Source organism: Haemorhous mexicanus, chromosome 21 (genome assembly GCF_027477595.1).
Source record: "Haemorhous mexicanus isolate bHaeMex1 chromosome 21, bHaeMex1.pri, whole genome shotgun sequence".
Classification (NCBI taxonomy): domain Eukaryota; kingdom Metazoa; phylum Chordata; class Aves; order Passeriformes; family Fringillidae; genus Haemorhous; species Haemorhous mexicanus.
Genome location: NC_082361.1, coordinates 4116687 through 4139960, shown reverse-complemented (window position 1 = coordinate 4139960; position 23274 = coordinate 4116687). Strand labels below are relative to the sequence as shown.

Genomic DNA, 23274 nt, shown 5'->3' with positions numbered 1-23274 from the left:
TTTCAATGGGCTCACTGCCATCACAAACTGTGCTTTATAGTCGAAGTGCAGGAATACAGTGTCCTTAATTAGCAGCTATTTTATGAATACACCAGCCTGGGACGTTGGAAAGTGCATCCCTACTTTATCTATTAATGACTGATGTTTTTAATCACTAAGTTGCCTCCATCAAGCTCCCAAAGCCTGCAGCCACCTATTACTGAGTTAAGCAACACAAACCTGTATCCTAGACCATAGAGCAGACAGGTTCTCAGGATATCCAGGTACCAGGACTGGCTTGTGCTGGGATTGTTGAGCACTGTGACTTGCAATTAATCAGGAGAGCCAGGAAACCCCACCATGGTGGGGGTGCTCATCCCAGTTAGGGATGAGCCATTGCTGTAGCACAGGGCACAGGGCTTCCAGCAGGCAGCAGTCACCTCCCTGGGATGCTCTATAAAGAGAAACTGAGAGCTGACAGCTGCTCATGTGTCTTAACTATCAGTATTGGCTGCATGGATACGGAAAACTTCCCAGATTGTGGAATTGTGATCATCACCCCAAAGCAACTGTTGGCCTCATCCATCCCAGTGTCACTACATTGTGTGACACAGAGCTGATGTGCATGGCTGTGCAACAGTTTGAGCCCACTCTTGTTGATCTTTGGTTGCAGACAAATGCATAGCAGCAGTTTGAACCACTGGGTTTCTCTTTGGTTGCAGACAAGAGAAGGGTAGTAGTTTGAGCCCACTCTTGTTCACTTTTGGTTGCAGACAAGGGAAGTGCAGCAGTCTGAGCCCACCCTTGTTCACTTTTGGTTGTAGACACGTGCAGAGCAGCAGTTTGAGCCCCGGTGTTTCTCTTTGGTTGCAGACACGTGCAGAGCAGCAGTTTGAGCCCACTCTTGTTCACTTTTGGTTGCAGACACGTGCAGAGCAGCAGTCTGAGCCCCTGGTGTTTCTCTTTGGGTGCAGACACGTGCAGAGCAGCAGTCTGAGCCCCTGGTGTTTCTCTTTGCTTGCAGATGGGCGAGGTGCGCGAGAACCGCACCACGTTCCTGCGCACGCACCCGCTGCCCGTGAAGGAGGAGTCCTTCTGGCACCCACGGCGCTTTGAGAAGGTACAGGCCCCCCACCACCCCTCCCCTGACCAAAGACAACTTTTCTGGGCCTCTACAAGCACCTGGTTGAAATCAGGGACACTCTGTAACTTTGCCCACGTGCCCCAATAACATCTTTAGCACACGATGAAGGAGGTTCTTAACTCAGAGCTCCCCATGACCCAGACCTTGAAATGGTTCTAAATGTGTTCAGCCATCAACCCCTTTTGAACATCAGGGTGGGATATTTTTTGCCAGCCATAAGCCCTGGAAGTGAGGCAGCAGTTGTCCAGATAATAACACATTTTTAAACTTTTGTGCACTTTCACAAGCTTCCTGAGATGAGAAGCATCTTTTTATATCTCACTGTGAGTACAGGGTGGCCTTTGCTCTACAAGTGCCCTACACAAGCAGGACACAGTCACACCTGCATTTTGGGGCCCTGCCATTTCACCAGCTCTCACCATAAGTAATTCAAACCCCACCAGATGTTTCAAGAAGCTTTTCCACCCCAGGATTAGAGCTTTCCAGAAAGCTTGCACTCTTGATACCTCCCAAAACTACCTGATTGACAATATTCACCCTAAGACAAAGCAAAGGGTCTGTCCAGGTTAGAGATGGTCTTGACATTTCCTTTAATTGATCCAAGAGCCAAGGTGAAGATTTCTTGTTCTAGTGATTGAATCTAAACATCTCCCTGAATTCATCTGTGCAACCTGCTGTGCTCTGGGGTACTTGTTAGGATTCCATTAGCTTTGTTTGTGGTATAAATTATATGGAAAATTCCCATGAAGAGCTAGGGGGATTTTAGGAGAGAAGGGGAAAGAGCTGGACCAGTGGGATGGAAAGGAGACACCAGAAAGTGAAAGCACTGAAAACCTGCTGGGAGTTTACATGGCCAAAATCATATTTGGCATTGATAGATACCACTGCAAAAACCTCTCAGCTCTCTGTCCTGGCCCTTCTTCTGGTGGGGTTAATTTTTTTTGCCACGCTGTTGATTTCTGACCACAGTTTAAGCAGCAAAGAAGCCCTGTGATTTCCTGAAGGTAATTTACTTGTACAAGTTGGAGAGTTTTGCTCAAGAAATGTGCTTTGCACCACCTTGATGTATTCCTCTCCTGTCCTGTCTAAGAGTGCCCCATTAGCATATGTCAGTAATCATTTATCCCCACTGCCTGTCAGCTCGGAGCTGCTGCTGCGAGAGAACATGACCGATCGCTGTTAAACAGATTGTGAGAGTCACACGAGATCCTGGGGCAAGCCTCCTCTTTAGAGCTCCTCTCACCCCAGACCTTTCCATCACTGTTCATTTTTCAGCCTGGGTTTTGCTTCGTGCTTTCCCTTTTGTTTCATCCATGGCTGTGGTTGAGTTCCTGCCCCAGACACAGCTCTCAAAACCTTCAAATCTTTCCTTCTTCTCGTTCTCCTTTTTCTTCTTCTCCCTTTCCTTTCCTTCTCAGAAGCAGCAACCAGCTCATTTTGCACAGCCTCTGCAGATTTTCCACACTCCTTTCTCATTGCACTACCCTGGAAGGTTTGCCTTTCCCCAGTTCCAGACCTAACAAGCACAGCCCACATTAGAACTTGGATCAAGGAATTTGTTACTCACTTGACCTTCAGTGCATGGTTCTCCTCCATGGGAAAATAACTCCACTTGAACATCCATAAATGTTTACCCAGTTAAAAGCAGTAACAACCTGGAGGAAGTTAAGGGTTCCCAAAGATATTTGGTGGTCTCCAAACTGTTCTTGAACTACTCCTCTAAAGGAGGGTTCTACAAAGATGATGGAATGGTTTTGAAAGCCAGACTGACCTACATAGGGACTCCAGGAGTCAATGACAGTCCCTCCTTTACTGAGGTGACAAATGACCAAAACACTGCCTCTAATCCATGTAGAGACCTCATCCTGCTGTGCAAGAAGAATGTGAAAAGCAACCACAAAAATGTCACTTCACAGAAAGCTTTTAGCAGACTCCATCTGCATATTCCCACCAGCCTCTGGTGGCTTTGTCCTGCTCTGACCAGCACAGAAGATGCTCATAATTTGGGAAATACTCCAGACCCTGGAATATTCAGAGACTCCATTGCCTGACCACAGCCTCACTTTAAACTTTATTTCCACATGCTCCAAGGCAGGTGTGAGGTGCAGGAGTGTGATATTCTCAAGCCACTCATCCTTCTGCTCACTCAGTCACCTCATCATCTGGATAACACCTTTCAGTCTGGCCTGCTCTGGGTCTGAGAGGAGCAACACCCAGACACTGAAATAGTAATAATCCAAAACAGGGGCAGCAGGAAGGTGAGATTTTGTTCCTTTAGGGCCATTAAAATCATCAAGAAGGACTTTTTTTTATTCCCACCATGAGTCCTTATAGAGAGCTGCAGAAACTGGGCATGGATATCTCTGCTGGCTCTTTAACTGGGCTTTCCATTCAGTCCCTGGCACCATGAAAGCTTGCCCAAGAAGTGGAAGAGAAGAAAACAAAGGAGCTTTTCCCTCCCCACTAATTGCATCTGCTTGCTCCCTGCATTGCCAGAGCTGCATGACATTACATAGTCATTCAGTCAGTAAAATATGGACAAATTGACTCTATTTTCATTTGGATTTAGGTTTCAGCCCCACTGCTCACACTGTTAAGCTAACTGGGTGATTTACAGGCTCTCCCACACCGGGTGCTCCTGCTTGACCTGGTCCATGGTCTCCTGGGCCCCCCAGCTCACCCAGGCAAGCAGGTCACAAGGAGCCAGTCCTGTCCTGATGGGCAGTTCATTAGGGAAAGTTGCTGCATTGAAGTGGCCTTGTATTTTTTTTTTTTTTTAACTAAACCAAGCAGATGTTAACTCTTTACTCACCTCAACAAGATGCTTCTACTGCCCTCCTCTTCCTCAGCCACCCCCCAAAGCAAACAGCCTCTGCCATGACACAATTCCAGGGCTCAAGTTTTGCCAGCATGCCTGGGACTGGGCCCCAAAATTTAATTTATTTGTAGATTTGGGACTGCATTCTCTGGGGACTGTACTCTCAGGCACCCAGCATGGACTTAAATTATGGAATGGTTTGGGTTGGAAACAGACCTTGAAAATCATCTTGTTCCAACCCCCCTGCAGGGACATCTTCCACTGGGCCAGGTTGCTCAGAGCTCCATCCAGCCCAGCCTGGCACACTTCCAGGGATGGGGCAGTCACAACTTCTCTGGGCAACCTGTTTCAATGCCTCACCACCCTCGCAGGGAAAAAACAATTCTAGTATCTAATCTAAACCTACTCTCTTCCAATCTGAACCCATTCTTCCTTGTTCTGTCACTCCAAGTTCTTATAAATAGTCTTGCCCCATCTTTCCTGTAAGTTCCCTTCAGGTCACCCCAAAACCTTCTCTGTTCCAGACTGAACAATCCCAATTCTCTCAGCCTCCTGTTCCTGTGTCATTCCTCACCTGCTGGCTCAGGCAGAATTGTGTCAGCCAAACTCTGGAAAGGACATTGCTGCCCAAATGCAGCATCTCCACCTGTGTCAGGCCAGGCTGAGGCTCCAGCCACCTCCACCTGAACATTTGATGGTCACTATCCAAACCAGTAAATCAACGTTGGCCATTCCCAATATATTCCAGGGCTCCATCAAGTCAAGAAGGATTCAGGCAACAACAAAGCAGCGACACAGGACAGAATTCACCAACGTGTCAAAACAGCTCTGTGCACCTCCTGTCACTGACACACACCAGGTTTCTTCCTTTGCTCATTAGAGAATCCCAGCTCACAGAGACACTCGGGTAGCTTGTTTACTTGACCAAGCAAGGGGAAGGAAAGGAAATGCAGCAACTTTGGACAAGACTTTTGTCACCGCGCGCTGCCTCCCCGAGCAGATGAAACGCGCGGCGCGGGTGCGCGATATGAATAAGCGATAAGCAATTGACGAGCAAGTGTTCGGGTACCTTGGCAAAAGACTTAATTTGCAACCTGGCACAAAATCAAAGGCTCTGTCAACGGCTGAGCGGCTCTCCTGCGTACGCCTTGCATTACCTGGGAAAGCTCTGTCAGGTAAATTTCCACTGAAAGTAATTAGAGGAATCCCCACTGTATAAAGTTTGCAGCAAAAAATTCTGGGCTCCGGAATTTGATTCTCACCAGGGATCCGATACCTGCTCACAGCCTGATCCTTCGTCAGAATTAACAGCTGAGGTTTAACGTGTACAGGCAAAAATGTTCTGCATTTTTTTTTAATGCCTTACCTCTATTTTTGTCTATGGAGCTGAACTGACAAGCACAGCTCATGTAATCTTGCAGCTGTTGTCTTGTCAGAAAAGCCAAAGATTCTGCTTAAATAACTTGGGCTTGATACACAGAGCACACAGGGCTGGCTGTTCAGGTGCAGCATTGGTCCTCCTGGGTTTGAGGGCAGAAAAACTTCTGGGACTTGGAGTGCTGTAAAACTCCTCTCCTGGGGCCTAAATAGTGCTTTAATAATAAAGCAATGAGTTCAAGAGCTTCCTGTCACCACACTGCCAGATCAATCCTCCCTTCAGCTGGGACTTTGGCTGACCAAAAAGAATTAAAATCAGTGTCAGCTGATGGTTGTTCAATGGCCCAAGTGACATGAGCTGGTGGCTCCCAGCCCTGCAGTAACAATCCAAAGCAGCATCACTGGCCTGTGGCAGGCACAATGCAGAGACCACAACACCCTGCAGGGCTCCAAACAGGCAGCACAGACCCAGCTGCCCTGGGCATGATCCCTGCACATCTCCTCTGGGCCCACAGCCACTCTATGGCTAACTGCAGGCTCTGGCCCCTGTCAGCACCACTACATTTCTTTGCAGATTCTGGAGGTTTTCTTGCTTTTGCCTCCACAGTCAAAGATTCCAGCAATACAACTGCTCAAATCACAGCAAAGCATTTTCATTATCCAGGTTTTCCCACTATCCCTTGTGCCCTGGACACTTAACCTCTCATCCCACCCAGTGCTGCCCTCTGTCACAGAATATTTTGGCTTGGAAGGAATATTTAAGGGCCATCTAGTCCAGTTCCCCTGCAGTGAACAAGGTCATCCTTAACCAGATTGTGTTTCTCAGAGCCACATCCAACCTGACCTTGAATGTTTCCACAGATGGAGCATCCACCACCTCTCTAGGCAACACATCCAAGTATTTCAACACCCTCATTGTAAAAAACTTCTTATATCTTATCTCAATGGACCCTCTCTTTGTGAAAACCATTACCTGCCATGGTCAGCACTTCCCTCAGAGACAGTGACCATCACTCCTGTTCCATTTCCATTGCTCTGGACATCTCCTGATTAACAGAGGAAAACAACACCCTCGTGTGCAGCCATACAGCCTAGATCATCTCCAGGGCAGGCTCCACCTACAACCAAGCCCCAGTAGCCAAAGGCAGCACAAGGAACAGTTGGCAGCAAATTCCCATTGCTCTTCTGGAGATTCTCACCCATGAAGGACGAGATTTTGGGTGCTCACAGCTTGTGGCAAGGTGAAACCACACAGGGTTATGGGTGAGCACCTGCCATTGCACAACTCCATGGAAATGCTTTTTAAATGGGTTTGGGATTTCATTCACGGCCCTGTTCTGACTTCTGCAGAGATGCTATTTATCAAGATAACTTTAAGTAAAACTCTTGCCTGGCATGAAAAGGGTCAGGATTCAGATGTCAAGCACATGAGGTCGGTGTGAAAGCTGCCAGCTCTGGTCTGACCCTGAAACATCTGCCAGGGAGGTGGGGGGCACACTCCAGGTTACAGCTCCAGTGCGTTAATTCTTCTTTCCTCATGCTGTTGCCCAGACCAAATGACCAGTGAACCCCAGCAAATATCTGTGGCCATTATTTTCAGGAAGGAAAAAAACCCCACCAAATCTCTATAGGACATTAAATACAGCAGCCCAAAACACCAAGCACTATTTGAAACCTTCCTGGGCTTGAAGCAAATAAAGATCATTTAGCCCAGGCTCCCTTGTCCTGCATTTCCCTCTGTTCTTTGAAAGGTGGGGAGAGAAAAATCAACCCCATTCATTAAGCCAGTTAAGCACGCTCCTGGCAGGAAAAGCCACATTATTTGTAACCCTAATAATCCAACACTCACCTCTGAGCACAGCTCATCTTGGACAGAATAACATCTGCTTTAAAAGTACCTGCCTCTCTCTAACTTGTCATGGCATTTGTTGACAACCCTATTGAAAGGCGCTCTGGATGCGGCTGTGAAGGATCTTTCAGCACCTCTTTCTCTTTCCTAGACAGTTTTTGAAAGGGAGGGGAGAAAAAGAAAAAAGCCATCAATACAGGGGGAAAAAGGCATCAGCAGCCAACATCGGCTGATGAAGCGCCTCACCTGGGCCCCCAGCACACCGCCTCCAATTAAATCAAAATGGTTTGTTTTTAATGGTCTTTTACACTGACAAGTGGGCTATCATTCCAGGCCTAGAGAGCTGTCAGGGAGCCGAGGCAAATCCTCCGTTGATAATGCCCAATGCTTCCAATTAGGAGCCGAGGCCGCTGCTGGCGCACTAACGATTCCCCAGCCTCCCCCAAGGCCCCTTCGGCGTTGGCTGTTTCGTCTTGGCTCTTCCTCCTCCGCAAATTACTGACACAAAACGGAGGCGCCCCGGTGCCTCCTCACCACGCCGGGCCCCGGCCCTGTTGGATTTAATGAGGCGATGGAAGTTTTTGCGGATCTTTCGCTAAATTCTTTTCTTGTTTGACAGCTGCTTGAGTGTTGACCTTATAAAAGATTTAGTGTTTCTCATTATTTTCTGTCAAGCTTTACAAGCGGTGGCTTGGCGGAAAAATCATTTGCATCTCGATGCGCGTGTGCGAGGGGCGGTGGTTTTTTATTTTTCATTTTTCATTTTTTATTTTGTCTGTACGGGGATGCTCGGCGCGCTGAGCGTCAGCGTGTGCACCCTACCCCTCTCTGTATTGTTTGTTTTACTCCCTCCTCCCTGCTTCTCCTGAAAAAATCCACTGTTTTGTGTTGTTTTGGAGAAAAAAAAAATATAAGCCCCAGGATTTGTTAGATTCCTGTAAATGAAGGAGGGTTTGGGAAAGGAAAAAAAAAAAAGAAAATAATAGAGATTGGTTTCCTGTAAAGTGAGCACAGGAAAGTGTTTTGTCACCCGCTAAAAGGATTCGATCAAATGGATGATGGAGGAACCAGGCTGAGTCCCGGCTCAGCTTTGTTGTTAAAGTGAAAAATGGTGCAAGGCTGGAGCTGCCTGGGAGCAGGTGGGCAGAGCCAGGCTGGGAGTGGAACAGGGACAGCCACGTCTCCATGGATCCTTCCAGGCCACGAGGAGAGCCTGGTGCTGTTCATTGCTTGCTTCAGGCCTTTCCATGGGCTCTCTTTTAAGTCACACAAACCACCAAGCCCAGCTCTAGTAACTAAAACTCCCCCCTTAAGCTGAGCTTATTTTGCACCCAAGGATGCTCACAGTGCCCAGCAGCTACAGCACCAGCAAAACCCTGCTCAGTCTCTGGGGTTTGCTGCCATCAGGGGAGCTCTGTAGGGAAAATATTCTTCCCTGCACCAGCCTGGCCTTTCTGCATCTCACATGCAATTTATCAGCCTTCAATAAACACACCTGCCTTAATGTATCCTCCAATTTAACACATTATTATAACTGTGAAACTCTAAAGATAATACCCCCAAATACATATTGAAGTTTTAGGAGTGGTAATTATTTTTCTGGCCCCTCTAATTCTGTGAAGCAAACACTGACATTACAACGTCCCAGCTGCAAGGGTCCTGCAGGTTTTCATTTGTCAATAATAAATGAAATTAACAGCAGCAAACATTGCTCCTCAGCAGCAGCTGGAGCCCATGGCAGCTCCATCATCCTGCAAGGAAAACCTTTCAGCTTTTTCCTACGAGCCATATTCCTGTCCTGCTGCAGCCAGTGCTCCAAACAAAATCCTGGCATTAACAACCCATAACTGCAGCAGGGTAATGGCAAAGATCATCAGCTGTCTCTAGAGGAGGTACCTTTGGGTTCATCATTTAAAATATGAATTAGAAGAATCAGAGATGAGGATTCATCACTGGCATTGACTGCTCAACACCAGTTTCTGTCATAAAAAGACCTTTGACCCAAGGACACCCTTATCTGGGCTCTAATGACTGGGAAGGTTTCTCATTTTTTAAAGCAGCACTTGCCCCTGTCCTACACCTGGTGCTTCCCACTCACTCATGCTGAGGGCAGGAGCTGGCATCCCTCACAACTTCCTCAAGGCTCTGCTCATTTTAATTACTGCCAGTGGGATATTTCTCACCCAGGAGCTTTGTAGGAGATTGGAGTGAATAAACTGTTTCCTCTCCTATGGCATCACCCCCATCCTGGAGAGAAATGTCCCTGTGCCCAGTTCCCAGCCCTGACAGGAAGGCAGAGGCACATTCAAGAGAAGCAGCTCAGCTGTCCTTACCTGCAAGCACTGGATTTTTCTAAAAATCCCAGCTGCAAAGGAAAAATCTGCTGCATCTTTCATGGCAGGTTGGAGTTGGAACAAGCAGGGATTGTCCCTGCCAGCTCTCTGGGGTTACCCACCTCCTGCAGCAGCCCCTGCTTCTGCCTTCCCCTCCTCTCCCTCCCTGAGAGGGGTTATGTCACTGCTGCTATTTGTGAGAAAGCAAAAACATCCAGAAACAGCTGTCTGAAGTTAGGCACTCAAATGCATATTTAAGTACCTGAACGCCTTCCTCCAGAGAGGGGGAATAGCTAAATATGCTTTGTTTGTCTTGATTAATGAGATCACTAGCAAGCTTTTCAGGGCAAAGACTGCTCTGTATTTTTACATATGCAAAACCTGACATCCAGCCAGCCTGAGCAGGGTGGATGGGGAAAGTGGGAGGCAGCTCAGCACAGGCACACAGGCAGATGTGTGGCACAGGGAATTGTGCTGGGGCAGGCAGAGCCCGTGGCCCCTCATGGAAAACACTCCAGTCCCACCCAGTCACTGCATCTCCTGTGCAGGTTTGCTGCACACAGCTGTGTGTGAGCCCCACTGCTCACCCCAGAGGGCCCTGGCACCTTTCTACCCCCAGATTCCTTCCCTTTTGTTTATTGGCATGGGCATTCTTTCACCCTGCCCTCACTCAAAGGTGATTCCTGGGCAGCTGCTGCTTCTGTGGTTTAGGTCCCCTGACCTCACCAGGGATTTCTCTGGGTGTTCTGAGCCCATCCTGGCCCCTCAGTGAAGCACCCAAGTCCTGTGTTGTAGAAAACAACTCATATTTATTTCAGTGCCCACCTTAGGACACGGCAGCCTTTGAAAATGTCAGACAACAAACACACCAAAATAAAACTAGAGGGTCTTGATGCTAGAGCAGGATAAGAACCTCCTGAAGTCAATCAGAAAGCTACTCCTCATTTTAAGCAGGTTAAGTGTTTAACTCCAGCTGGAGACACGTCTCCCAGTCAGGCAGAAGCCCTCGTGCAATCTGCAGTCTCCTCCTTGTCTGTGCTTCAACCCATTTTCTGTGCCTGGCTCCTGGCTGTAACCAATCCTCTCTCTGCTCCTTTCCTCATAGGTTGAGCCTCGTCTCAGGACTTTTCCAGACCCTGAGTCCCGTCAAAAGGCTCTCAGTGCCTCCCACTGAGGAGTTCCTGTGAGCTGTCCCTTCCCCAGAGGGCCCCTACAGCAAGGATGGTGCTGGGCACAGCCCTTGGACCCCAGGATTCCACATGCAATAGACTTTCTCTCAGATTTTGCAGAGTTATGCTAACGCAGATATAGCCAAATAAATCAAATATAAGAGGAACAATTCTGTCTCAACCTGTTCATTGCTTTGTGCCAGGTGCACAGCACAATCCTGATGATGCTCAGGATCAGGACAGTGCTCACACCAGCACAGCCCCACAGGGAGGCAGGACAGGCTCCTTCCCTGCTGGCTCTGGACAAATAGATTGGATACAGCCATATCCTAGCTGCTATCAAATCTGAAATGTCTCATCAGGCCTCATTTCTTTGCCAAAAAAGCTTCCCATCAGTGCCTGATTCAGCAAAGCCCTTGTCTGTGTGAAGGAATTCAAACACCTGCTTTGAGTGCTCTGCCAAGCTGGGCCTCACCACAGGCAGTGCCTCTGCTTTAAGGGGGCTCCAGCCAGCTCCTCACTCACCCTCCAGCAGCTGCTGGTGCCTGGAGTCCCTCAGGGCTGAGCCTCCAAGTCAACATCACAGCACCCAAACCCCCAGGCTCAGTCAGGAACCAACACATTTGGAGCCCATCTTCTCTCAACAGAGCATTTCTCTTCAAATACCACTTGGTTAAAAGTGCCATTATTTAAACTGTGGATCTCCATTATTACTAAAGGAATAATTGATGTCTCTTACACAGTCTGCTTCTCACATCTACCATTACAGATCAGAGTTTACCAGCTTTTTAAGCCAAATTATCTCCCAGTTTTTATATTCTCTCTCCCACTGGCTCTTGGAGAGCTCAGGTGTGTTCACCCCAGAGCTCTGGGAGGTGACATCTGCTGTGCTGGGCAGCCACAACTGCATCCTGAGCTCAGGGGATGTGCCAGCATGATTTTGCCCCCCACACCCTGGCACTGGGATTAGCCCAGTTCTACATAGAGCCACCAACAGCCAAAGAACATGAAAACCCCACACTGAGCTCAGGGCTCATTGCCCCTCAGATTTCCAGCCAAACCTTTAACCCCAAACCTCAAAGAGAAGAGCTCTTTATAACATTACACTGCATTGCTCACAATGAAACAACAAAGTAAATTACAAGGACAGAAGGACAGCTTTTTTTTTTTTTTTTTTTTTTTTAACCTCTCAGGACAATGAAGGCTCCCCAGGAACTGCTCCAGCATTTCCCACACCCCCTCTTTCTTTAGGGCAGCTTGTACCTCAACCTGCCCTTTTAAAAGGAAGGAGGTGTAACAAACTCTACCCTGCCCACACCTGAGCTGAGGGAGGAACAAAATTACCTGCTCCACACAGGGCAAACTCTGGTAGGTGATTGCCTTTTTAGTACAGGCCTCTAAATAAACCCCATCTAAAATAATGAGGGGGATAACAGCAGGGCTTGCCAAGCTGGCAGAGGTGGATTATAACCAAAGGCCTTTCCCACCTCCCCAGGGAGGGAGGAAGCTGGGCCTTAAATGACTTGTCTTGCTAAAAATGACACTGTTTATGAGAGTGTGAGAAACCCAGGCATGAGGTTTGTCCTTCTGCCTGCTGGGAGCCACATCCAGCTCTCAGCCCAGCCCCAGCATCCCTGTCCTCGTGCAGAAGTCACTGAGCTCCCTGGGGTGTGCTCAGGGAAGGGAGCACCTCCAGAGAGTCCTGCCAGGCTGGGGAGGGCTGGCACAGAACGGTGTGAACCAAACCCCGGCAGAGCTGCTGGTCGGGACAGGCGCAGGAAACCAGCAAAGAGATCAGAAACCCGAAAATCATCCGACAAATAAACCAAAGTGTGTTCAGAAAACACCTCAGTGCAGCTCAGCACTGACAGATCTGCCCCGAAATGCTGGGCAAGGTCGTGGCCCAAATGTCCCCGGTGTCACAGCTCGGATGGGCAGCGCGGGGCACCCCTGCCCTGGCACCCCCCGGCCCGCCCCTGCCCCGTCCGAGCCGCGAGCCAGCGTGTCCCGGTGCCCGCTCCTTGTCCTGCAGTGACACCCACCGGTAACGGGCTCCTACCGCCGCTGCAGCGGCTCCTCCCCGGCCGGCTGTGCCCCCCTTGCTGCCGCCTGCCCCCACCCGAGCCCTCCTCTCTCTCCTGCCGATGCTCTCCTTTGGTTACCGGAGCATCCCCCGCTGTGCCAGCTGGGCACGGCCTCACCCAGCCGGCCTTCAGGAGGGGCTCCTCCCTCAGCCAGACCCTTCCAGGACACCGGGCTGTGCAGATATTTCTGGATTAACCCTTGCTCGGTCACCGTCAGAGCTCAGCAGCCCCCGGGCCAGCTGTGAAGGGAACACCTGGGTCAGCCCTGCCCCTTGGCCCCAGGGCCAAACCTGCACTGGTGACAGGAACCAGGAGAGCCCAGCATCACCCAGCAGGGTGGGATGAACAGCAGCTCCCAAAGCTGCCACAGTCCTAAATCCACCCCTGGATTGTGACTGAGGCTTGTGAGGAGGTGACTGTGAATGCAGTTGGCATCAGGGGTCTCCTCTTGGCTGACGGTTTGTGAACAGGAACAGTCTGGAAATCGGGGTTTAAGGGCAGGCACACAGCGGGAAGGAGGGTGCACTGCTCTGTGGTCTGTGCTGGGAGCCACAGAAAAATCCTTGGAACCCCACCTGTCCAGGGTCTGGTGATGTAGGAGGGACACCACATATGGGCAGAATGGGGCACATTTCTGCCTTGGGTGGGTCTAGCTCTGAAACAACTTAATAAAACAATAGCATTAATAGTAATAATAGCAATAATAATTTTAGTGTCATTAGAACATGAGTAGCAGTGCATCTGTAGCTGCTGGGAGCCCCAAGTGTGGCCTAGAAGTGACTTATCTGTCCCCAGGGCTGGGCATGGCACTATACAGAGCCTGCTCTGGGAGGTTCAATCAAATACCCCCAAAATCTTGCACATCATCAGGAAGTTGGTCTCATCTGGGGACGTCCTTGTGGTTATTTGAAAGCAGGTGCTTTATCCAAGAGCAAGACTCACCAGCCCAAACCTGTCCAAATCCTGATCCTAATCCCACTCCCAGCCCTGCTGCCTTTTTCAGTCCTGTTCCTGGTCCCAAACAAAACCTCAGTGCTGGTTCTATCCCAGTGCAAATTTCCACCCCAAATGTGCTCTCCTGGTTGAACAGGGAGGCTGCCAGAGCCCAGGAACCACCACAAACACTGCGAGGAGCTGCCAAACCCCATCGGGGTCTCAGCACCATTTCTCCCCAGGACCTCTTCCTGCACACCCATCGCTCTGCTCCAGTCCAAAGGGACCCTTGGCCCAGCCTCGAGGATGGTGGACCCAGTAAAAGTGACCTGGCCCCAGTCCCGACTCTCTATGCTGGGAGGGACACGGGGCACAGCAGCAGCAGGGGCAGGGAGGGTGAGCAGCGCTCAGCACGACGTGGGGGCAGGCTGGGACCGGGGTTGATGATGCTGATTTTGTTCCTGGGCTCGTCCTCCTCTAAAGTTCTTTTGTTCCGCTGCCCCGATCGCAGGCGGCCCCGAGCTGCGGGGCCGAGGGCAGGAGGTGCGGGGGCCCTGCCTGCGCCGCTGCCCGACAGCTGGCAGCCGGGCTGCCCCAGGGGGGCTCTCCCCTCCTTGGTCGCCTCCAAGCTGCCGGCCAAGGGCGGCTTTGGAAGAGGGACAAGATGCAGCTGACTGGCCGGGAAGGTGGGGAACAGAAGAAATCGAGTGTTTGAGAAAGAACCGGCGACATCGCTTTAAAGTGACGCAGCTTCACGCCCCCGGGTGTGGACATTTTCCCATCTCCGCGGCGAAGGCTCTATCCACGGGAAAAACCCCTAAATAAACCCTGGAGGAGACAGCAGCCAGTCTGACCGCGAGGAAGGTGGGAATCCTGCGTGAGCCTGTCCCTCTCCAGCCTGGGAGACCATGAACAGCAAACCCCCGACGGGGCGGGAGGGAGGAAAGTTGGTGTCTCCGGCAGAACCGGGCAGGACGGGGCAGCCCTGCCTGAGGCCATCGGTGTTTTATTTAAAATGCCATTGACGGCAGAAAAAATCCGCTCTGAGTGCGGTCCCTGCCCAGTTGCAGCAGTAGGTACCGCGCTGGGCGCTGGCAGAGCGGGCAGAGCGATGCCCGCTCCTCGCCACTCCGGCAGCGCTGGGCGGGGGACGCGGCTGCCCGGCGGCCCCCTGGACCTCTCTGCTCGGCCACAACCGATTTCCAGGGCATGCAACGAAATTCGCAGCTCCGAGGCTCATCTCGGGCTCAGAGCAGCCGCCTCAGTGCTGGGGGTTTTGGGAGATTTCGGTGCTTTTTCCCCCCCTTTCTTTATTCTTACTATTTTCTTTTTTCCTAAATTTTTTTGTTTTAATTTTAACGCCCATCAAAACTTTCTCTGCTCGGGAGGGACCGGCAGATCAGCTAATTGCGGGGGGAAGCGGGCAGAAAGCAGTAACCCCTCGATAACCCACCCAACCCACACCCCCCCCCCTCCCTCCGCGGCTAATCATCCCATTAAAAGCCCCATCAGCGGGATAATGACAGCAAAAGAGGGCGGAAACCGCCCGGAAAGCGCGGGGATCCGGGCGACAATTAATTCCCGTTAATCAAGCTCCGAGGTGTCGCCTGTTGGGGAGTGACATCCCCCAAAACGCCTGGCGGCCAATGGGCGCCTTCCCACGGGCTGGGTGGGGGGTGCCGGGGTCCCCCAGCCGGAGCGGCCCAAGTTCAGGTTTTTCTCCCCATTTCCCCCGTTCCCCCCCGGGGAGGGCGCGGCGCTCCCGCCGCTGTCCGAGGTGCTGAAGGCACCGGAGCGACTCCGCCGCTGTCCGAGGTGCTGCGGGCTCCGGAGTGACTCCGGTTCCCCCCCCGGCGCTGTCCGAGGTGTTGGCGGGGAAGGGGGGCGCCGCGGCGGCCCGGCGACTGGCCACCCCCTCCGCCCTCCCCTCGCCCTTCCCCATTGATTTCTGGATCATTAAGTGGTTAAGGCGCTGCGAAGCCTTCACTATCGATCGCTGCCTCCCCACCTCCGGCTGGGAGCCCCCGGGCTGCCCCCCAGCCCCGCGCCGCCGCGGCTCCGGGCACGGGTGGGGTGGCCGGGACCCCGGGTGAGGTTGGGGTCCGTCCCCCCTCACCCCACCCCCTTCGCGGCCAAAGTTTGACTCTGCCTCCCTCTCCCCCCTCTCCTGTCTGTCTGTGAGTGCAGCTGGGCGAGATGCTGAAGACGGAGCAGCCCTGGATCTAACGCGCGGCGCCTCGGAGAGCCTTGCAGCAATTGTTGCCCGGATCCCAGACTGAACTTTGCTCTTTTTTTTTCTTTTAACGTTGTTTTTTAAATTCTTTTTCTTTCTTTTTTTTTTTTTTTTTTTTTTGTTTTTCCCTCCTCTTATTGTTAATTTTCATTATCAACCCGCTTCCGCCGCGCCCTCCCCGCCAATGCCCGTGTGAGCGCCGGCACCTCGCGGGGGCCATGGAGGGCTCCACCGGCTTTGGGATCGACTCCATCCTCTCCCACCGAGCCGGCAGCCCGGCCGTGCCCAAGGGGGACCCGCTGGTGGCGGACGGCCGGTCCCCGCTGGAGCTGAGCCCCCGCTCGGAGGGCAGCAGCGGGTGCCCCTCGCCCCGCTCGCCGGGCCGCGAGTGCCTGGAGGCGGCGGCGCCGCGGCCGGGCCTGGATGCGCATCTCCAGCCGGGGCAGGTCTCGGCTCCCTCGCAGTCCCGGACCGTCACCTCCTCCTTCCTCATCAGAGACATTCTGGCCGACTGCAAGCCCCTGGCAGCCTGCGCGCCTTACTCCAGCACCAATGGACCTCACGGCGGGCAGGAGCCGGCGGGCAGGATCCCCACCAAGCCCGGCGAGGATTTTAGGGAGAAAATGGAAAAAAACACCAGCAGCTCCTCCTCGGACTCGGAGTACAAAGGTAAGAGCGGCTCAGCCCGCTGGGCTATGCGGACCCGCAGCCTGCGGCGGCCCCGGAGCCTCCCGGAGCTCTGGGATCTCGCTGCGGACCCGAGCCCCGCTCAGGGCAGGTCACGGTGTCGGTCGCCCCCGAAATGACCGAGAGGTCGGCACCAACTTGGGGAAACTTGGGGGTTCGGGGCTCGGTGGGGCTCGGCCCGATGGAAGGGGTTGGGGCAAGCGGCGCTTCATGAAACGAGCCCGGGAATGCTCCGAGGCCGCCTTCCGCCGCAGAGATCCGGCTGTGCCGCTCCACCCGCCGGGAAAGGAGGAGCGGAGACGGATTTCTGCCTGCGGGAAAAAAAAAAAAATTAAAAAAATAAAAGAAAAAACAAAACAAACAAACCAAAACAGAACTGTAATAAAATAATCACGCATTTGCCAGGTATTTGCCCTGCTCCGGTGAGAAACGAACAAGCCACTCGGCGAGGTTTGATTCGATTGCTGTTATTTGGGTTATTATTTCGGAAATCGTTCAAAACCGAGCAGTGCAGACAGGGAGCCCCGGGCCGCATCCACAGCGCCGGCGGGGCGTGGGGCGGGATGCGGGGACTGCTTGCCCCGGGCCGGGGGCTTCGGCCTCCCGGGCCCCCGCAGCTCCTTCCCGGCCTCCCCCTGCCGCAGTCGGGGCAGGGAGAGGCACAGGAACAGCACGGGGGGGGTTGGGGTCAGACCTCGCCCCTCGGAGCAGTTTATCCCGGGTGCCTTCTATCCCACCCTGATCACCTCTGCAAAAACTTTTCTCCGGGAAAACTGTTCGCCGGCTGTTTGCGAGGGAAAGGAGAGGGTATCCATCCACCTGGGCGGAGAACAGGGAGGTGATGGCACCTTGCGGGGCCGCTGAATTTGGGGGGATTGGCTGGAAAAAAGGGGGACAGGCTGAGCCCCGTCCCGGCTGTAAACGCACCCTGGGCTCGCCCGGAGCCGCTGGGCTGAAATCTGGTTCATGGAGGAAAAAATATTCACCCAAGTAAGCCTCCAAAGGCGGCGGCAGGTTCTGGACATCACGGGGCGATTTTCAAACGAGGGATGGAGCCCGGGCTCGGTGCCGGGGCTGGAAGTGCCCCGGGAAGAAGCATCGGCCCCATCGCTCTGCAGGGCCGGCAGTGCCGCGATTCCCACCTCGGCTGTTCTCGCCTCCTACACCTGGCCCAAATTCCTGCACCTCTTCTCCCCCTGCCCCAAATCGCCGAGACGCGAAAGAAGCGAGGGGAGAGGAGAAAATGGGGGTTCTCTGCATCGCCTGAGCCGGCCGAGCCCGGCCCGGGGGTTCGGTGTAGGGTGGGGGCCGTTTCCCGGAGCCCCTGGGCTCCTCTCCCGTCCCTGCCGGGACAGCCACGGCCACGCTGCAAATGCCTTTTAAATGGGGAAAAAAATCCTTTAAATTGCGAGGGAAACACCACTTAAATAGGGTGAAAAAAAACCCCACTGCTTAAATGAAACGGGAAAAAGACTGTCTAAGCGGAGGAAAAAAACCCAAAAACCAGTTTCAGTGGGGAGGAAAGCACAGTTTAAATGAGGGTAAAATTGAGGAGTGAAGATGTCCGCTCCCAGAGCGATCCTTTTTGTGCCGCTTTGGAAACAGCCTTTCCTGGGGCAAAACGCCCCAGATTTATTCCACAAAGGGGCTGCGAAGCTCGGCCTAAGCCCAAACGGCGAAAGTGCCGGAAAAACCTATTTTTTTTTATATGTGTATATATATTTGTTTATTTATTTTTTAAAGCTAGGAGTAGCCAGGGGCCAGTCCGGACCGAGCAGGGAAGCCGTCGGCGCCGTTCCTGCGGCCCTTTGGCGAACAGGAACTTTTTAGGAGCCGAGGATTTAGCCCAGGGGCCGGGGGGATTTTCTTTACTCCTCGAAAAAGTCCTACAAACTTTGGGGCCGCTCCCGGGAGAGAGCGGGGCCGACCCCTCTGCCCGGTTCCGGCGGGTCCGGGCTGCCGCTTCCCCGGGAACCGGGACCGGATCCCCCCGCCCGAGGATCAGCCCCGGCTCGTTCTGCCTGCTCGGCCAGAGCCAGGATTTCTGGTTGAAGGGTTTCACTCCCCGGTGGCTCAATTAACCGGATTATTGTCTTCCTGCAGAGAGAAATCAGCTCGCGTTCGGCTCCAGCCTTGTCCCTACTCACCCCCGCCACCAGCAAATTTAACATAAACCCCTGTAAAAAAACAACAACAAATCCAAACGCCGCCGATTTGTATAAATCGAACCTATTTGCTCCATAATCTCCTCCAGGAGATAGGAGGAGGAGAGCACAAGCAGGAATTTATTTTTCCCCCTTTTATTTTTGTTGCTGCTCCTTAATTTTTCCATCACCTTCCAACATTTTGCGGCGTAAATTCCCGCATCGCTCCGCCGACCCGTATGTACCGACCGCGCTAACGAACCGACGCCAACCCCTCTCCTTCGGCCTTTTTAAAGATAAATAACAGGGTTAAACAGGGGTTTGCCAAGTGCTTTCCCCGGTATTTCGTTATGCGCCCTGGAGAAGGGAGGTTTGTTGCGTGCCCCGGCAGCATCCCCGGGAGGACGGAGGCTTCTCCGCCGAGAGGAGAGGCAGGACCAGCTCGGCAACATTCCCCTCCAAAAATTACAAACCGACCAAAACCGAAAATTGCGGGCTCGCAATTTTCGGTTTTGGTCGGTTTGTTTCGGTTAAAAAAAAAAAAAAAAGAAAAGAAAAAGAAAAGAAAAAGAGAGAGATAAATGTAGATAGAAAAAGAAGGAAATAAAAAATATCCAAGCACCGAGAAAGCTTTTGAGTTTGGGAGAATACGCCCAGAGGAAGGTCCTGCCCCGAGAGAAATGAGGGGTGAGGGGGATCAGGGGGGTCTGGCCAGGAGGGCGGCGGGGCCGGGCCGGGGGTTCTCTCGGCACAGTCCAACGTTCCTGCTCCCAGACCCTCGGGACGGGGAAAAGCCGGGCCCGGCTCGGGGAGACCCTGAGTTCCCTCTGGCAGCCGGGGTTAAAATTTACGGGGGTTGCAGAGCAAATGTGCCGTGAGCCCCACTCGGGGCCGAGCCCTGCACTGGGTCACCCCCTCTGCTGAGGGGAATTCCCTTCCTGCTCTGACCTGGCCTCTTTTCCCCCCCTCTCGGCTCAGTGAAAGAAGAAGGGGACCGAGAGATCTCCAGTTCCCGGGACAGTCCCCCGGTGCGGCTGAAAAAGCCGCGCAAAGCCCGCACCGCCTTCACCGACCATCAGCTGGCCCAGCTGGAGCGCAGCTTCGAGAGGCAAAAATACCTGAGCGTGCAGGACAGGATGGAACTGGCCGCCTCCCTCAACCTCACCGACACGCAGGTGAAAACGTGGTACCAGAACAGAAGGTAAAAATGCACCGTTCCCTCCTGCCCACAGCGCCGGGATCCCGCCCTGCTCCCCTCCCCGGCCGCGCACCCCAAACCAGGCAGGGATTTGCACCCCAAAACCGCCCTGTCCCTCCCGGCACCGGGACAGGGGCGATGTCCGGCCCGTACCCGCCTCTCCCGGGGCTTTTCACCCCAAAGCCAAGGGGAGAAAAGCGATGCCGAGGCAGGGCGGGTGTGGGGCAGGAGGGGCAATCCGTGCCCCCAGCCCCGGCAAGGCGGGGAGGCAGGACCGGGCTTCCAGCTAAACACAACAGCATAACACATCGGCCCATTAATAATAGATACCAATTACTGCTTTGGGCATCAATAATTAACACCCTTTACAGTAATTACACAATTATTATTATGATGAATAATTTACTGCTGGAAATAGGTTTAGCGCTTCAGCGACAAATCTGTAAAAGGGCTGGCGACGTGGTGGCTTCGGTGGGTTTGTCCCGACATCGCCAGCCCCGACCATTGCCACCGCCACCAAACGAGCGATCCCCGGCTGCAGCCCCCGCCCTGTCCCCTCGCCCGTTCCAGGTTTTACCCTCCCTCCCCATCGTTTCCAGTCCCACTTCTCCATCTGCAAAGATCTCCCCCCGTCGGGGCTTTGGGAAAGTTTAGGGGCGGCGGGAGACGCTGTGATCACCCCTCCTCTCCCCAGATCCCTCCTGCAAGGACACGCCGGAGCCGAAACTGCTCCCAGCCCTTCCCCAGCCAGCCCGGCCCGCCGGCGGCGAGATCCTGGGGCCGGGGCTCCTAGACGAGAGCCGGCACACACACACATGAATATATATTTATATATATATTTATATATACATGCCTATACCGATATATACGCCTATAAAAATATACACTTACATACATGCACATATATATGTGTATATAAATATATATGTGTATATTTAGACACAGATATATATCTATATATCTGCCGCAAACGAATTCCCCGGGACCCCGCCCCACGCCTGTCCCCCCCGCGGGACTCCCGCAGCCTCCCGAGCAGCCGGGCCCGGCGCCGGCAGCCCCGGTCCGGGGAGGGGGTCCCGGAGCCCCGGGCGGAGGAGCGGGGCCGCCGCGGCCTCGGGCTGGAGCATCGCGGTGGTCGCAGCATCCGCGCTCAGCTTACGGATCCCCCGTGTCCTCCTCGGGTCGTGTGACAATCTGGGACCGACACCCCCAAGAAGGGACTGAATTTCTGTCGCGATTTTTATCGCCGGGATTCACATCCCGCCATCGGGTCCCAGCCGGGCTGTGGCTCCGGGAAAGCTCCGTGGGAGCTCACGGCGGGACCGCCAGGGAGATAAACTCCTTCCTCCCATTAATGGGGTCTGCATCCCATCCCGTTAAATCCCATCACATCCTGTCCCATCCCATCCCTGCCTTACAGGAGAGGCCGGCCCTGGGAGCCGGCAGTGGGAGCGGGGATGCTCAGTGAGAGCAGAGCCCGGGGAAAGGGGATGTGCAAGGGGTAAAAAGAGCCCGGGAGCGGCTTTGGAAGCATCTTTCCCCTCCTTGACCCCTTCTCTCGATTTGCCCCTCCAGGACCAAGTGGAAAAGGCAGACGGCGGTGGGGCTGGAGCTGCTGGCTGAGGCTGGCAACTACTCAGCCCTCCAGAGGATGTTCCCCTCGCCCTACTTCTACCCGCAGAGTTTGGTCTCCAACCTGGACCCCGGCGCCGCCCTCTACCTGTACCGAGGACCCAGCGCGCCGCCCCCCGCCCTACAGAGACCCTTGGTGCCCCGCATCCTCATCCACGGACTGCAGGGCGGCAGCGAGCCCCCGCCGCCCCTGCCCCCGCTGCCCGGCGTCCTGCCCCGGGCTGCGCAGCCCCGGTGAGCCCCGGCCGCCCGGGCAGCCCCGCCGGCACCCACCGGGCTGGGGGGCTGGAGGGGACCACCCCACACCTCTGGGGCCGCGAGCAAGAGACAGACTCCCGCTCATCCCCAAATATATATATATATATATATAAAATTATAAATGAGACCACCCCCTCCTTTTTTTAAAATAATATATAAAGAATGCAAGAATCAAGGACAGGCTTGGCAGGACGGAGCTGCCCCTCACCCCGCGGGGCACTCGCTACCTTTTACCCCCTTGTGCCCCCGACGGGCAGCGGGGCCGCTGCGTGTCCCCCACCCCAGCCTGGGACAGCGCCAGGAGCACGGGCGGGGGGCGGATGCTCCGGGGGGGCTTCGCCTCTCCGCCCCCTCCCCAGGAACAGTCAGGGGAGCCGAGCCACACCTGCCACGGGCGGCTCCAGGGAGAGCCCTCCCCGCTTACTCCGGCTCCCCGAGCCTGGGGCAGCGGCCCCGCAGCCGGGAAGGACCGCGGGGGGCCCGGGCCGATGGCCCCAGCGAGACTTTGGGAAGTCCGTAACTTAAACTTAAACTTTAAAAAAAAAATTTAAAAACAAAGAAAAAAGAAAAAAAAAAAGCGGTGGAATGTAAATACGGTGCAAAATGTATATGAATTATTTATTTGTGAACCCTGAGGGCGTATTTGTGTAAGTGATTCTTGTCAGTCTGTATCCCGCGGCCGGCCCGGCCGGGCGGGGGGTGCGGGGGGCGCTCGGGGCGCCGCAGCCGCTCCCGCTCCCCCCTTTTTTAAATGTGGAAATAAAACTTCTTTACAAACAAACGGGTCTCGCCTCCGCCGGCCCCTTCTTCCCCTCCCGCTTGTTTGCTCTTGCGGTACGGCCGCCGCCGAGGGGAAGGGAAAAGCAAAGAGGAGTTTTCCCACCTCCCATCGCACGGAGCCCCCCGCTCGCTCCCCGGGGCCCGGTGTCCCCCCGGGGCTCGGTGTCCCCCCGGGGCTCGGTGTCCCCCCGGGGCCCGGCTCCAGTGCCGGCATGCGGGACCGGCCACGGGAGCGGCGGGGGAACCGGGGCAGCCCGGCGCGGTGATAGCCGCGACTCCGGTGAATTAATAACGCTAATCTTAAGTGTATAATTGCCTAAGTGCTTTAAATGATCGCTTTGGAAAATGGATTGTTTCCACCCTTTAAAAGTGTCGCTCATCTGGCCGCGGCCAGCGGGCCCGGCAGCTGGTGCCCGGGACAGCCGGGCAGCGCTCGCCGGCTCGGGGAGCCGACAGATGGGCTGCGGGTCCCCCCGGCCCCGGCCGCTCCCCCCGGCGGGCCCGGCTGTCTGCGAGCCCCCCCGGCACCCACCGGCCCTCCAGAACCCCCTCCCCGGCTCCCCGGGCCGGGTCCCAGCCCGGTGGCCCCGGGCCGGCTCCGTCCCGGGAGCTTTGCCCCGCTAGCCCCGAGCCCCGCGATTGTCGGCTCGGCCAAA

At 54.2% G+C, this 23274-nt stretch overlaps 2 protein-coding genes across 2 annotated transcripts in view; both read left to right on the top strand.

The window, feature by feature from the left end:
* CFAP77 (cilia and flagella associated protein 77) overlaps window positions 1–7592 on the top strand; it is a 56060-nt gene extending 48468 nt beyond the window's left edge. Inside the window, exons 5-6 of the mRNA XM_059865532.1 lie at window positions 1004–1099; window positions 7566–7592. Coding sequence (XP_059721515.1) covers window positions 1004–1099; window positions 7566–7592 — 123 coding nt within the window. The remainder of the gene's footprint in view (window positions 1–1003; window positions 1100–7565) is intronic.
* Window positions 7593–16137: 8545 nt separating this feature from the next.
* Window positions 16138–21818, top strand: BARHL1 (BarH like homeobox 1). Its single transcript, XM_059865334.1, has 3 exons — window positions 16138–16588; window positions 19729–19951; window positions 21524–21818. Exons 1-3 carry the CDS (start codon window positions 16138–16140, stop codon window positions 21816–21818), a joined length of 969 nt encoding a protein of 322 aa, XP_059721317.1.
* Window positions 21819–23274: the final 1456 nt, after the last annotated feature.